Source organism: Macrosteles quadrilineatus, unplaced genomic scaffold, assembly GCF_028750875.1.
Source record: "Macrosteles quadrilineatus isolate MER2022 unplaced genomic scaffold, UCM_ALF_1.0 Scaffold_2__2_contigs__length_208266976, whole genome shotgun sequence".
Taxonomy (NCBI): domain Eukaryota; kingdom Metazoa; phylum Arthropoda; class Insecta; order Hemiptera; family Cicadellidae; genus Macrosteles; species Macrosteles quadrilineatus.
The window spans coordinates 99,919,483-99,936,101 of record NW_026542595.1 but is presented as its reverse complement, the minus strand read 5'-3'; the positions used below and the strand labels follow the sequence as shown (position 1 = coordinate 99,936,101).

Sequence of the window (16,619 nt, the reverse complement as noted above, 5' to 3'; positions counted from 1 at the left end):
ATAATAATTAATGCATATCGAACAACAAGTGGCAAAAAAAAGAAAAGTTAAGCGCTTCCTTAAACCAATAATGATAATATTGGCTTAAAATCACTTTCTCATACAGTACAATTTTAGTATCAAAAACCTTATTGTTAAAGATACAATGAGTAGGTACGTAATTTAATAAGATTCTTGACATCCCAAAGTAATTTTAATAATCCATTTTATAAGCAATGCACAACAATTTAAACTAATTAAATTACACTCACGTCGTACTTCGGAAATTAAGAATTAGTACTGTATATAAAATAAAGTGATTTTACTCTGTATCGAAGTGGCACAATAAAATACACAAATCGGAATATTAAATAAATACTTGTTAACATTATCTGGTAAATCGTTAGACTGGACCTGTTGTAAACACTTTACACGTAATGAGACAAAGCTGATAAAGCCAAAGCAAGTTTACATGTCGCTGGTAATGCAATGTTGGTAGTTGGGGTTCTATTACCCTAAGCCCTTCACACCAGGGTAAGCCGATTGACCTGCAAACCTTCCCATGGCAAATGCTCGACTCAACCTGATTGAACGGTTTTACCCTAGTGAATTCATGTAAATGAGTGTTTAATAGTATATCATTGTACGTTGATAAGGCGAACCGCTTAAAAATTTACTCATTGTTAACTATTGATGGAATAGTTAAGTAAACAATGTTTGGAGATTTTAGACAATCATTGGCTACTGTACCACATTATAGACACAATATTTCAATCGAAAAATTTACAAAATTCATTGCATTTAGTGAATCAGCAATTATGAGAGCTTATCTTGCCAATTTTACAAAATGACATAGAGATTGGGAAAAATATTAAGGCCCAAAAAATAAAATAAAATCGCAAATTAAAATTAATTAAAATTAATAAATATTAATCGCAAAATAGTGCTAGATAAAGATAAGTATACACCACATAATATACATAAATCTTCATCTAGCACTATTTTGCGATTATGTTCTTAGTTTCTAAATGGACAATGTTAAAATGGGCTAAAAATATTGTCATAAAAAGTTCTCATAACTTTAGAATGGATCAAGATGTTTAAAAACGAATTGCAGCATCGTATTCAGCATAAAAATCTAGTTTAAAATGGTGGGTCACAACCCTATCTTTACATTTGAAAAAAAAACTTTGTATCCAATATGGCGGATCCAAGATGGCGGCCAAAAATTTATACCCAGTCAAAATTAAGTACTTACTACTCTACAATGATCTAACGTGGTCCGGAGTTGATATCTTAAGAAATGTAGAAAAAAGTAGGGGGGGGGACTCATTTAATACTCACCCTGTATACTCGTACATCAAATCTATTTACGGACACAATCATTAAATAATAGCCATAAACGCAGTAAAATACAAAACTATATTCAAGTTAGGAACAGGAATAGTAGTAACATCAGAGTAGAAACAACCCCGCTCTAATAGGGGTATGCATTTAAATAGCATATAAAAAATACATTAGCCACAACAACACTGTTTGATTTAAAATGTTATTAACGTTTCAAGCGATATTCATAAACATAGGAATGGACTTGTAAATGTTATCTAAAAATCGTAGATTCGCAATACTAAACAGTCAAATAATACTAAACAACGAATAATAGCCATCAAAATATGAACGAGGTAAATTCCCTTGGGGCTCTGCCCCAGAAGCCTTTAAAGTTGCCTATTCAAATTTGTTTACCATATACATAATTCTACGCTACTTTTTAATGAAACAGCTGTTAATATTTAAATTGTGATTTATTGAATTTTTCAAAATGAAGTACAGTATTTGCAATGGGTTTTTCTGATTTCAAAATCGATTTTATTCTGCATCGTGTCATGTTTTGCAATATAATGTTCTATTACCAAATCAGTGGAAAATCCTAATATCACAGTAACTCTTAAAATTATTTCTTAAGGAGTTAACTTATATCTATTGTATGGCTTGGTTTCTGCCTTTTTTACCACTTCTTGGAGATTTTACGTAGGTGATATTCTTTGGCGTATTGCATCTGTAGACGAAACTTGGGTTGGAGAAATTATTACAATGGAAAAAAGCGAGAAATCCTGGACAATTTGATATAGGCTAAAAATAAAAATGAATTAACAATATGCTACATTTCTTGAGCAATCTTTGAAATAACCGATTTGCAAACGATGGAAACATAGAAAAAGTCATAGAACACAACCAAGTAGAAGAAAAGAAATATTTTTTTTTTCATTTATAATTGTTATTATAGACAACCTAATGCGGCTATGAGAGGGAAAAATTTGTAGAAACACTAAAAAACAAGATCAGCTTTTTGAGAAAAGATAAGATATTTACAAAAGATTTTGATCATATCTAACTGTTGTGTAGATCGTGAGTATTTCCATAATCTTCGTGAGTTGCCTGTAATGCTTCGCAATTGCTCGAATTCGAGCAACAGGTACACTAGTAATAACTAAACAATAAAGAATATTATACTTTACGACACTATTGTGTATACTATTGTTCTTGTCATACCTTCAAGAATTATTCAAACTACAAAATTTACCAAGTGGGTTATATGTATAAATTAATTAATCGAGGATCTATAAAACGCAATACCCACGGATTAGTACACAATCACGTAGGATGTTTACCACTTAACATGTTTTGTGCTTAGTTTGGAGCAAATGGATTTTTCGATTAAGTCGATGAAATCCGATTACAGCGATCGATTACGAAAGTGGGCCTTCATTACCTGCAAAACAGACTCGGTCTAGCTATCGTCAACACATTGAGCAATACGAGAGGGCAATAGGATGAAGTATGTTGATAAAATAAATACAGGGTGTTCAAAAAAGGTGGGGGACATATTTTACCTAGTGATTCCTTGGGTCAAAATAAAGAGAAAATAAAAAATTACATTTTTCCCAAAATCGCTTCGTTAACCAGATATCCGCCATTTTGTATTTTTTTTTAACATTTTGATTTTTGACGTTTTCAACCGATCTTTATAAAACTTGGTATGTAGGTTAAGTAAGGTAGAAAAGACCAATGTTAGAAAAAAGTGCATTTTGATTCAATTTAAAATTTCAAAATGGCAGCCATTTGAATTTTTTTAACTTAAATTAGCCAAAAATGGCTAATGTTATGAAAAAATTTCAAAAACACTTTTATTTAGCAGTTTTGATTCCCTATTAAACTATACCAAGTTCAAAAAGATCGAATAAGAAATAGCTGAAATATTACGATTTTTAGTTGTAAAACGGGGTAAAATACGGCAGAAGCTAGTCAGGTTTACCCCATTTTACAACTAAAAAACGTAATATTTCAGCTATTTCTTATTCGATCTTTTTGAACTTGGTACCGTTTGATAGGTAATTAAAAAATGCTAAATAAAATTGTTTGTGGCATTTTTTCATAAAACCAGTCATTTTCGAGTAATTTGAGTTTAAAAGTCTTAAATGGCCGCCATTTAGAAATTTTAAAATGAATCGAGATGAACTTTTTTATAACAAGGGTCTCGTCTACCTTAACATACATACAAAGTTTAATAAAGATCGGTTGAAAATATTAAAAGGGGAAAATGTTTATGTAAAAAATACAAAATGGCGGATATCTGGTTAACGAAGCGATTTTGGAAATAATGTTATTGTTGATTTTCTCTTTATTTTGACCCAAGGAATCACTAGGTAAAATATGTCCCCACCTTTTTTGAACACCCTGTATACACAGTCTGTTTTAACTACTGTAATCTTTAATCAGTCGTTGAGGTGTAATCTGAAACAAAAATAGCAAAAATCTGACATAAATGATTTAAAATCTTTTTTTTTTTTAATATTCCTTTTGTTTAAGTCTAATGGTAGACGGTACAAATAACCCGTTTTGTGCATAGGTGAGCGTGTTTTGGAACTCTTTGTAGCAAATTTTGTAACAGCTAACTTTTAAATGAATTTTAAAATAACAACTTTAAAGAGATATACCAGATTATGCAGTAAAATGACATAATTTTAAACCAAGAAGTGTTGTGTAATTATTTGCATCTTGATGAAGGAATACTTTACTACTCGTCAGAATGTTCCATTCCAGTGCTCGATAATCGTGAACTACTATCTCGCTCCGGAATGGGTCACTTTCAGAAATAGTAATTAAACATAATATTTCTTCACATGTCTGCTACATGGTATATTTATTACTTATATTTTTACCCAACTAAAAGCGAAAGCGTAAAATCTTTCTTTGATATCTAATGGACGGACGTAGCAACATTAATACATGTAATGTATCCGTTGCAACAGTTTTACAATTTATGAAGAATTGTTACGGTATGGACTACTGGTTGTTACTAGTACAGATTACTAGCATTTTTGATTTAATTTCATCAATTATCAAAAACACCATTGTTGTTTAAATTGGATTTCCCACAACTTCTCTGTAATATGTATATTTATGTTTATTTATATTGTATTGCGCTTTTTACACTCTTTCCCACATGTATATAAAATGTTATTTTTTGTTCTGTAACTTAATTTGATTGGAGTGTGTTTGAATGTTTTTCTTATTGCCTTGTTTACATTTTTGTTGTATGGGATGCACACACATTTCTTTTGTTCTTTTTGTTTTAATTTGTTTTCTAAGTGACTTCTTTCTTGAAATTTTCTTCATTCAAAGGAACGTTGATTAGTTCATCAATTTAGAATTTCCCTTAAGACATAGTAGCCCTATTATTATATTTTTCCTATATAGGGAAGCAACATAATTTAAATAAGTCTAAGGATTTTATATCTGAAGGCCAAAAAACATAAATGACCTCAGGTTTATATAAATGGAAGCTGTACAATATACTGCGTTGTCGGTTTTCTGGTATACGGAGTCCTAACGAATAAATTGTATACCATAAAATGAAAGAGATTTTTAAACTCCGTCGAGCTCATAACTAGCAATATGGAGACATTGACTGAACACAATGGAATGAAAAATGGAACTTCCATTTGTGTTGATTTCAATACACGGAATATTGCCGGGATGACCCAACAAAACCTTTCAATATCATGGATTTTTATAGGAAAATCGCTTAGCTATTCCCAAACGTGTAAAACGAATGCATTTACTTTCTTAGAGACCTGTAGTTCGATGTAAACATCAAGCTTAAATAAATTCAATGGCGATATTAGAAATCATTGTTAAGTTTATGTATTTAGATATAACAGGATTAAATAAGCGATATGTTTAAAGTTATCCACAAAAACCCTTACTAATAATACTTATAAAACAGATAAAAGAACTCCTGAATAGGTTCAGGGTTCACTGCGCCAATGACATGCATTTTACAAAATGTACAATTCTTTTACAGAAGTGAACAACTTCTTATGGAACAACCTATATTTGATCATATGAGTATTTGGGGATAGAACATGGAATTTAGAGACTTTTATTCTTGGAACTTTTTATTAACTTTTACTTCAAATAAATAGTTAGAGGTATGTTACCATTTACAAATTTAACCTATAGAATTCTAGCATTAAAGAATTAATCCAACAATTAATTGTTTAACCATGCAACAATTGTATACTGTATATATATTTTTATAATTATAATATACTTTAAATAAACTACCGAACAATTTTGTTACTTATTACATATAAAGTGTCCTGCTTCTACATACATACACGCGGGTGCCCTTACAGTACTTCCAAATGCTTTACAGCCCTAGCTAACATGTTATGGTAAATGATATTCAGAATTTACACCACTTTGTTCTGCATTCCATCCACACTAGCGTATTTATTAGAATACAATCCGTATTTAAAAAACCCCTACAGGAAATAGTCAAGTGTGATCAGGTCCGGGGATCTTGCTGGCTAAGTTGCATTCCCGTTCGTTGCTATCACACTATCTGCAAAGTGTCGATTCAGAATGGAGGTAGCGTCTCGGTCGTTTTGCGGCGGAGACCCGTACTACTGGTACATGAGTTGTTCTCTTAATTGCAGCGACAAAGCAAAAAATGTAATTCATTTTAAAATATTAACAAATAAAATGAACAGCTAAGACACGATTGCCCAGTATGTCATACCAGCAGTTTGTGGAAAACCTTTAACAATTCAATAAAATAGAATGTAAAATGTGTTTATTTCATTGAATATAAGCTACATCATATACCTGTATGTAGAAAAAGGATAATTATTTAACATTATATATACGAATAACTAAAATTTTAACTCTAAATGAAACCCCTCCTCTCTTGATGATTTCTTTCGTTTATAGACACAGGGTTTTCTGTCGACCAGTAATGATTGTTATTTGGGTTGAACATGCCGTCATTTGAAAAAAATGTTTCATCTGTCCAAATGATGCGATGCAGGAAGTTTGGGTGTTCGATGAACTGCCCGGACAGCCAAGCACTGAACACCATCATCCTCTCTTCATCACCAGATCAATGCTTAAATTGGCGTAAACTTTGTAGGCATTGTAGTTGTTTGTACGAAGAGTTTTTTTGTACTGAGCCTGATAACAACTGATTCATCTTGGCAACATTCTAAGGGGTGTGCCTCAAGTAAGCCATAATATCTGCCTCGACATCTCCCGTTACGACTCTTGGTTGGCCCTGTCTCTTCTTGACAAATGTCTTATTTCTACATTGAAAAACCCTTCATACATGTCTGCTTTGTAACTATTAGCAAACGCCATTCATACCAAATAAAATAAAAACACTGAATAAATCTTCAATAGTTTAATACATCTATCTGAAGAAAAATTTGTCATAAAATATCTGTAAAACATTTGAAGAAGAAATATTCCTTAAATATTCAATACTGCAAATTTTCAATTAAAAAACCTGAATAGAGCAGAACGAGTAGAATATTATTGTTTCACAAGTGACACATAAAATAAATTATGAAGTTAATCTCAGATAAATGGAGCAGTTGGTAAAGTAGTTCATCTAATCATCCACTCGTTTACAAAAATGTGTTAATTGATTTCATTGAACACCCACACAACTTGTTTCTTATTAATGAAAAAAATAAGGAAAATAATGAATCTATGTTTGTAAAGATAGGCAGTCTATTTTCTGAGCTCGCACAGTTAAGTATTTCTCTCAGTGATATTCTCAGCGATGCGATCAGTTCCATTTTGTGGCCCGATACCCAGTCAATGGCGGCAACCCTCACTGATAACGGGCTGATAGCACCAACACTCTTTCTCCTGAATGCGCCGTCATTTTATCACTTTCTCTTTCAAAGAAGCCACCGAACATTTTCCAAGCATTTAGAATCATTGGATTCGTTTCATTTCTCACTGGTATTGAACTCGTGGAACTCATCGATATCTAACCAAGATTGGTTCGATTACGTTAGTGTAAGTAATGAACATACGTTAAATTATAGTAAGGACTTATAAAACATTTTACTAATTTCTGAAGGTGATTTCATTTGTAAACTAAACTTAATTACTTAATAGTATTTCCAGACGTTTGAGAGTAGGAAAATGCAGCAAATACGAGCTGAAACATCAGATAGTATGAACTGTCACTCTGGTAATCCTATTGAGCTGATGTATAATCGCCAAATCGATATTTTCTACCACAACGGTAGCCGTTTATTAGGCTGTCACAACTAAATTTGTCGTTATAATCTATTTAAGGGAAGCAACAACAACTTTTTAACGTATGTTGCTGTTTAACGTATCGTTGCGGCAATGGTGTTCGCTCGAGCAGTGGTGGACCACGTGGGCGGTGGCGGTCTGACGGCAAGGGTTAATATTGGACTGCAGTTTGCCAGCTAGGTGAGTAAACACATTGTGTGCCGTTGGAGGGTTCGTTTCAATTGACAGCTTGACACTGAAGGTTTCCTCTATTTTCTGCACCTAGTAGCAGGCGCACAAACATTGAGGGAATACGATGATGCTGCTGGGGATGTGCATCGTAATCGTTCAACATATTCTCGTACAAAAACATGAACCAGTCCCTTAAGTGAGACGCTCTCTAGTGACGTGACTGCGAGTACTAACTCACTAATGTCCGAGGCTACATTATCAAGACATTGCAATCTACCCTGGCTATGTTACACCACCGTGTTGAGAACCCCTGGCATGTTTGAGTGTAATACATTTGCGATGACCACGGCAACTTACACTATCATGGCATTACGATCAACTCGGGCTGGGTATGATGTTAGAATGAGTGAAGTTACAAGAAAAAGTCACGTGGTGCTGATGAGTTTCTTATCTTCTTCAGAGGCTCATCATCGTATCGTAACTTTCGTTTCTTCGGCTGAGAATGCTTCTCTTTTTACTCCTGGCAAACTGTTTTTGATTTATTATCACAAGTTTACTGAATACCTAATATTTTTTGCTTAATACAATATTTACCTTAGTGGAAAATAATTCATTTTTGCATAGAGTATCAGTTATATTTAAGACACGTTTTCGTTTTCATAAATAAATTAGTAAATTCATATTTTAATCTAACAACAAAATACAATCTCATAATAATCAATATTATTGTTTGTATTCATTGTGCGTTTAGATCGGTGTGGAGAAATGTTTCCTATACGAAATAGATCAAATATCACTCTCGAAATTTTAATTAATCAAGAATCTCTTTTTTTCATGTAATCGATTTTCAGGTCATCGTATTAATATAAACTGATCTCGTAATCGCAAGTTGTTTTTACATCTTTTCTGCCATTCGATGCCCAAAATGTCTTTATAGACATCTAAAATAAATCGACAAATAAATCATTCAAGTTTCTTATATCCAATCTATTTAATTCCATTGTGTAATTTTAGTTTTGCCCTTTGATTATTAACTTTAAGTTGTTATTTAATGCTATTGATTGTCATTTGTTGTTCATCTTTGTACCTGAAGCGTTATAATTTGAATTATTATTGAAATGGTTATAAATCGTTATGTATTTGTTTAATGGGTTGACTTTGCACATGTCTGTGTTGTGTGAATCAACAGCAGTAAATATTCTTGATTCTTGATACTGTGGTGTAACCAAACCTTAGATTGTTTATTTTAATGCAACTTTTTAAATGCAATATATTAACATGAGTAGTAAAATTAGGAATATAATAAAAATCTAAACAATAAGGATGTTTATTTACTCCCTCAGGGATATAAGATTAAACAAGGTAATAAAAAGAATATTTTACATACCAGTAGTGTTTTATAGCATTCAATTTTTTTTTTTTTTTTTTTATTAGTAAAGTATAATAATTTTTGTATTAAATACTAAATTTTTGCTCTTCTTGTTTCAGTGGTCACTGCCAGCTGGGAGGAGTGGTGGACATATGATGGCATATCAGGTCAGTACTCTGTTCATGTACTAACAATTTGGTAATACCACAAAGACAGTTTACTGATAAACTTGTTATTATACCATTGGATTACTGTGGTTAATCGTAGAAACCATTAAGGTAGTTAAGGAGTATTCTATTTAGTAATTTAAGTGTGGATAATTAGGCTCTGCTCGATTTTATAATTCATCTTCACTGATCAAATGCAGTTCGATGTACTGGATATGTAAACAAGTTATGTAATATTTTAATACAAAGAAATGTTTACAGCTGACATAAACAAGTACAAAACTAAACCTGCTCTTAAATGAGTCATAGATCATGGTTAGAATCAAAATATCTATGTCCTGTAAAAAGTTATGAAAATAAAGAAATTAAGCAATGTGGATGTGATCGATTATTTACCTGTTGACTTTATTGAGAGTAAGAAAATTGGATGTGGAGAAAAATTGTAACTAAAACAAAATCTTATGACAAAATACGTAAAAAAGGAAATTTGGTTTAAGTATATGAAGTTTGCACATTATATAAACGACATAAAAGTACTAGGTATTATAATACTACAAAATAATTTTATGGGATGTAGATTCCCTTGGAATGAGGGTAGAAAACAAATGTTTGCAAGGAAACAGCAAACAGTAAAGAAATAACAGTTTTGATTTTATACAATCGAATAAGGCGATTCTGTCCCAAAGGCAAGAGCCAATAAACTGAATTGTGAGCAAGGCTGTCTGAGCAGCGACCCTTCACACCCCATTCTGTCTTTGCTTACATCTCACTCGCTTGACGCAAAATAGATATTCTAACACTCAACGAGGAGTCAAACTGTGAAAACATACTGTCACCAGTTCTACAAATTATATTGAGTATACGGTACCAAATCATAAAAAATATAGATTTAAATGTGTATGACCATAGAGTGTGTCAATTATAAAAATTAAATCTTACTAATATTACAAATGTGAAAGTTTGTGTTTGTTTGTTTGAAGTTCAATTACGTATCAACAAAAAAAAAATTGGATTGGAATTGATTTTAATTGGATTGGGCTTAAATTTTCCTACAGTTACCTAACAATATACATGATATACACTGATTTGAGAAAGCAAAGTGGCCAATTCGCTCATCAGTGAGACAATGTTAACATTGCCTCACTGTAATTACTTTGTCTCACTCCAGATTTGCAACGTGAATGCACGAAAGTGGCCAATTCGCTCATCAGTGAGACAATGTTAACATTGCCTCACTCTAATTACTTTCTTCACTCCAGATTTGCAACGTGGAGGAACGTTTCTTTACCAATTTATTTATTTTATGGTAACTGTAGGAAAAATATAACGTGCAACTCGAGTGCAAAGTGCAATTGCCTCACTCAAGAGAAATTCTTACTCACGAGCCGTAGTTGCACAAATAACTTTTTCCAAAGTGGTTAAATTTGCTTGAAAAGACTCCATTTTAATTACAGAAAATGAAGCCTGAAATAATTTCTCTTAAATGATCTGACAGTACCGTAGCAATTTAGTATTTAAGCAGCCTACAAACATACTAGTCTAAATTGGTAAGAATCAAGTGCCAAAAATGAAATAACTTTTAGTAGCCAACTGCAAATGTATTCTTAACAATTTTATTGTACTTAAAAAGGATTTAGTTCACAAAGGTTTCTCATCAAATTTCTTCCATATCTTATTTGTAACTTTAGTTGATTTACTAAATCTTTCAAATATATTTACTAGGTCACGACTATTTGAGAAACTCCTATCCCATCGGCTAGTGAGAGCTGGAGCTACCCCGAGGGTGACTGGGGATGTTAGGGTTCACTGGGCTTTCGAACTCTGCCTCACAATTCATTTTATTGCTTGCTCAGTCCCTGGAGCCAGCCCTTTCTTACTTTACACCCTTTTTATCAGATTCTATACAGTCTCAATAGGTTCAATTCCTTTACGGGCATAAAGAGCTTTGTCCTTTTTACTTCTCAGGCCTTTGAATTTTGTGAATTAAAAAGCGACTACTTTGATTATAGAAAATAAAATGTTGAATACTGAGATTTATTTGACATAAAGAGTTTTGTCCCTTTTTTATTGGGTTTATTAGCTTCTGTGTAAGGGTAAAACGTCCAATGCCTGAATTAAAATTGGAATACCATACGGGATTATTGTGTGAAAAGGGATTTAACGAATAATCGACTTACAAATACAATACTATCAATCAATGAGTGTAAGATAATTTTTCGTGACTTATTTCAATATAGCATTTCACTTACTAGGGTGGATAAGAATGGAATTATCGTAGTTTTCTTTTCACAGTCCAAGGTTATAATTATGCCTAAGCATTGAATGCTTATAAAATTATCAAATGAAATAAATTGTAATATGAAATTTTTCGGTAAAAAAACCGAAAAAATCCAAACGAAAAAAAAACACCAAGACCATTAAAAACAGAACACAGGAAAACTCTGCCCTTGCTGGCCACAGTATTTATACAAGGTACCGTATTTTTTTTTTTCAATTTGAGAAAACTAAAAGTTTTATTACAAATTATGAGACATAAATATCTTAATGCGTGGGAATCTGATTTTATAGACGAAAAAGGACCATAATTATTTGCAAAATAATGAAGACGGCCCAATCATCAACCTCTGAAATACTTTAACTAACTTACATCTAGAAAAACATTGTTATGTAGGCCTACATAAAAAATTATTTTTCATATAGTATTTTCCAATCATCATCTGTTTTAACTTTATAATAAAAATTAATTTACTGTAAACATTTACTTTTTATATTAGTTTTTAAAACTGGCTGAAGATGAAAACATAGTTTTCGAAAGCGCTTGTGGAATAAAAATAAAATTATATATTGTTATTTCTGTACCTTAAAATTTAGTTTTACTTTACTTCACATTGAATACTTGTATATGAAACAGTTCCTAAGATCGGTGACCAAACTAACTGACAGCTAACATACAAATCGTCTTAGCTTTAATCGATCTATTACGTCTATTTGATGCGTATACAAAAGTCACACTCAGAACCGATGTAGGCAAGACGTTTGTTGTAATCTGTAATATTCAGTTTTCAAATGAGCTTATCAAACAGCTGACAGAAACTGTTCTCATGTAATTACTCGTCAGTGTGTGTACAAGACTTGAGAGAGCCTCAGGCGACCTGTGATCAGGTAGCTAAACTTTCAACATGTCGTGGTATTAGCATGTTATGATGAAACATATAACCTGGGGACGATGAGATTTAGTATGCAAGCAGTAAAAATGTAGATTGTGGAGCACGGAACTAGGAAATGAAACAGACTTTGACAATGAAAACTAAGATTTAGTATTCTGCTATTCTAGTTAAATTTAATAAAGTGACAAAAACACCAATAACAAAATTGTAAATAATAAACTAGTTATCATTTTATAGATAATAAAAATGTATTATTAAATGTCAAACAGTAATAAACAATTGTAAATACTTGATGATAGTAAAAACAATTGTAAATATTTGTAAATAAACGTTAATCGGTTATTTTAAGATTTTGTTGCAATATGTGGTGAGACTATTTACACTATATTAGAAAGTATAACCGGTTACTTTAAAACTTTATAATAATATACATACTAATGTATATAATAGTGATAGGCGAACAAAAAATTATTTAATAAGGTATATGACGGACTATATAGTATGTTGGCTTATATTCTTAAAGTATATCCTTTAAGAATAATTGTAATATATCCTTTAGTATATCCAAAGGATATACTAGTATATTAGTATATCCTTTAAAGATATACAAAAAAAAATCGTAACTTATACTTGTTATTCTTAGCCAAATGTTTGAATTAATAAACATAATTTACCAGCAGAGTGGGTGTTGATAAACTTTTTTTAACCATACCTTCTTACTTATAGCTACCGTGAACCATATGACGATATTTAAAATTCTCAAAAATCAATTATTGAATAGCTACACATAATACCAACATTTTTAATTATTTAGCATTTACTATATTGATAGATACTAATTAACTTTATTTTGAACAGTGTAGACTATTAAACAAGAGAAACACTTTTAAATGTGGCTTTATCTTGTCCGCCTAGATCAGCAACAAGACGCTCAGCCCAGTTTTATAGTGTTTCCTACACCAGATTTACTGTTTGGCTTAGACTCGCGTTTACGACTGGCTCATCTCGTTAGTCTTAGGGAAAACAGAACTTTCTTTGTCTGGAAAATATTTAAGAGAAACACATTTTGAAATACATTAGATAAATAGGAGACGAACTGTGATGTAACGATGTAAGTCAAGAACCTTTTCGGATTATTAATAATTTAATTGATTCCGAGAAAAAAAACCCGGTTTAACTTATTTTTTTCCATTTTATGGGACATAACCATTTCAGTAAAAATATAAATAAACATCAAATTAATCGTAGACTGCGGTTGAAATTTTTAGATGTACACGGAAAATGATTTCTGTAGTTTCTGTCGAGGATATAACATCTTATCTCAAAGTAATCTAGTTTCACTATGTTGCTCTCGGAATTCTACTTAACTGTTTTGGACAAGAGTAAATTGTTATTGTTTTGTATTCTAGAAGTTTGAGAAGGTAAGGTGTGTTTCAAATTATACAAACTGTCACGAAAAAACTGACAGTTAAATCACAGTCATAGGCACAGTATCAAGGTTAAACTATTATTTTATGGAAAATAACTAGAATTTTACAAATTTTAGCTTATTATGAATTAGTTTTCTTTTCTATTAAAGCTGTAGAATTACTCTTTCAGTAAAGGACAGAGTGCTGCTTATAAACGACCAGATTTCCAGCAACGAACTCTTTCTTGCAGAACACAGTTTATAGCTGATATAAAACACACACTTTCAAAAGGGTTTTATACTTGCAAATGTATTGTTGAGTGTCAATATTTGCCCTAAAATCCACACCTCTGCTAGTCTGATTTTTGTCGGAATATGGTTGGAAGTTTGTTAATTCTCATTACACTGGTGTTTCATTAAGTTCATCATTCCAAATAGATTGTTAATGAAAAACTAATTTAGTCGTAGTTTGTTGCATTTAATATCTTAGATATACCATATTGAAACAATCGGGGGCTTCCACCGGGTCACAATAAGTAAAAAAAAAACTCGTATATTTACATAAATATTAGAGAAACAATATCTACTGTTTACAATATTTGAGGTAACTTAATCTGGCTATTATTCATTCCTATAACTAACAAATTGTATTAACGTTCTATTTTCAAAACCTGACAATTAGTCATATTAGCATATAAGATAAAGTTCAATATATTAGTTGTTTATGTTAAAAGGTGCAAATTGTACTTGATTCCAAAATTATTTATGAAAAGGAAAATTAAAATCTTTATTGCAGATATTGAAATATATTCTAGATATTCAGATGTTTTTTAAGTCTAGCTCATCTTAAAAGGATATGTTTTTTCATTAATTGTATACCAAGCACAAATACTCCAACAGAACCGGTATGGATCATAAACATAAATAAATGACGATACTGGCCCGAATCGTAAACTTATAGCAATAGCAAATAATTTCGACGATTCCAATTAAGCAATGTTAAATAATGTTTATTGTTGGGGCCAGAAACGTCATTTGTTTATGTTTATGATCCATACCGGTTCTGTTCAAGTATTCGTGATACGAAGTTGATCTAAAACAATGTATGGAAACTACATAAAGCTGATATGAAATATATACTTTTAAACCGTGCTGATGTAAAAATCAGTTTAACCAAACACAATAACCAATCGACGCAGTTTAACAGAATGTGGAGTGTGTTTGTAGCCGCGAACTCGTCTATAAACAGTCAAGTGGAATTCAAGTATCATTTGTGTTGTGAGGTTACACACCATTGCAGCGGTTTAACATTGTTCTCCACAAAGCTTAACTTGCATTACACGCATTCACAACACAAGGGCGGGAATTTGATTGGAATTTTCATTATTTGAACATTGAACTCTCAATATAAGTTATTTATGATGCATCATACAAGCTATTAAATATGCCTATGTAATTACTTTTCGAACCACTATTATATCTTTATGAGTTCTTTATATGACTCTAAGAAAATACCAATATTTTCACTATTTTTATTTAATGTAACTTGTGAGGGGCTTATATAAAAGTTGAGCTACGCTTATATAGAAGAATGTTTTACACATTTTAGGCCATAATACAAGATAATTGTGAGGTCGAATCTCCCTCAGTGGCTATGATGGTAAATTATTTTATGAGACGCGTTTCACTGTTTTTAAATATCAGTAAAAACTTTTATTTAATTAATTTAATTTACAATTCTGTTAGAACTTGGTTACTGATAAAAGAATTGTGTAGTTAAAATTTTCTAAAGAAAATTAAGTAATGTTCAACCCACTTAAATTGACTAGTGAGCCTGTCTATTTTCAAACTAGAGTCATCTCTCACAATAGCGAAGTTCCCTAATCTATATAAAATCGCTATTCTAAAGGCAACCCAGTATGAACTATTTCAAAATCTCAAAAAATATCAAAACTACAGTACCCGCCAAGATTCTCAGATGGGCCCTTGAGACAGGTGCCGGAATGGCCCCAATAAACGAGGAGACCTTAGCAGTATCAAAAGAACTAGGTCTCATACGTCAGGACACAAGTCTGCAAGAAAGGAGAGAGCAAGCTACCAAGCTCAAAAGGAAGAGGAGGTCGAGAGACTATGATAGTGAAAGTGATGAGGAGGAAGAAATCAGAAGGAGGAGAAGAAGAGACGAGTGAGACATTAGTAAGAGCTAGAGTTCTAACGCATCACACTCTTATGTATAATAACTATAACTTGTATAGTCCAGGCGCTGAGGGGGTTTGAGCATGCATAAAAGTGTAACGAAATTTGACTTTTGATTGTTGCTATGGGTACCTAGTAGATGAAGAAAATCGATGTTGTCGCATTTCTAGGTGGTTAATAACATGGGGGGGAGGGGGTGAAGTTGGGGGGCCGCCCGGGGGGCCGCCGCGCACAAAATAGCTTATATCTCGAGAACCAAAAGTCATATGAATACGTTAGACATGTCAAACTGTGCAGAAAAATGCATTCTACAAATAGATTATGTAGTAGTTTCACGGAAATCGACAATAAGTTACTAAAAATTATATTTTTTAAATTTACGATAAGTATAATCAGGAGTATAATGATTTTTGTTGTTGTTTAGAACCACTAATTTTTTAATTGACAACTTTTGAGAGTAGTACACAACAGATAAATAGTACTTCTGTATAATGAAACTATTGCGGTACATAACTTAACAGCTATACAATCCTCAGATCCAATAAACA

The 16,619-nt window shown here is 31.9% G+C and overlaps 1 protein-coding gene across 2 annotated transcripts in view; it reads left to right on the top strand.

Moving 5' to 3' along the window:
- The window catches only part of LOC128987825 (carbonic anhydrase-related protein 10-like), a 226,141-nt gene that overhangs the window by 120,020 nt on the left and 89,502 nt on the right, over nt 1–16,619 (top strand). For both annotated transcript variants that reach the window (XM_054408858.1, XM_054408857.1), the window contains exon 2: nt 9,253–9,300. In XM_054408858.1, coding sequence (XP_054264833.1) covers nt 9,253–9,300 — 48 coding nt within the window. The remainder of the gene's footprint in view (nt 1–9,252; nt 9,301–16,619) is intronic.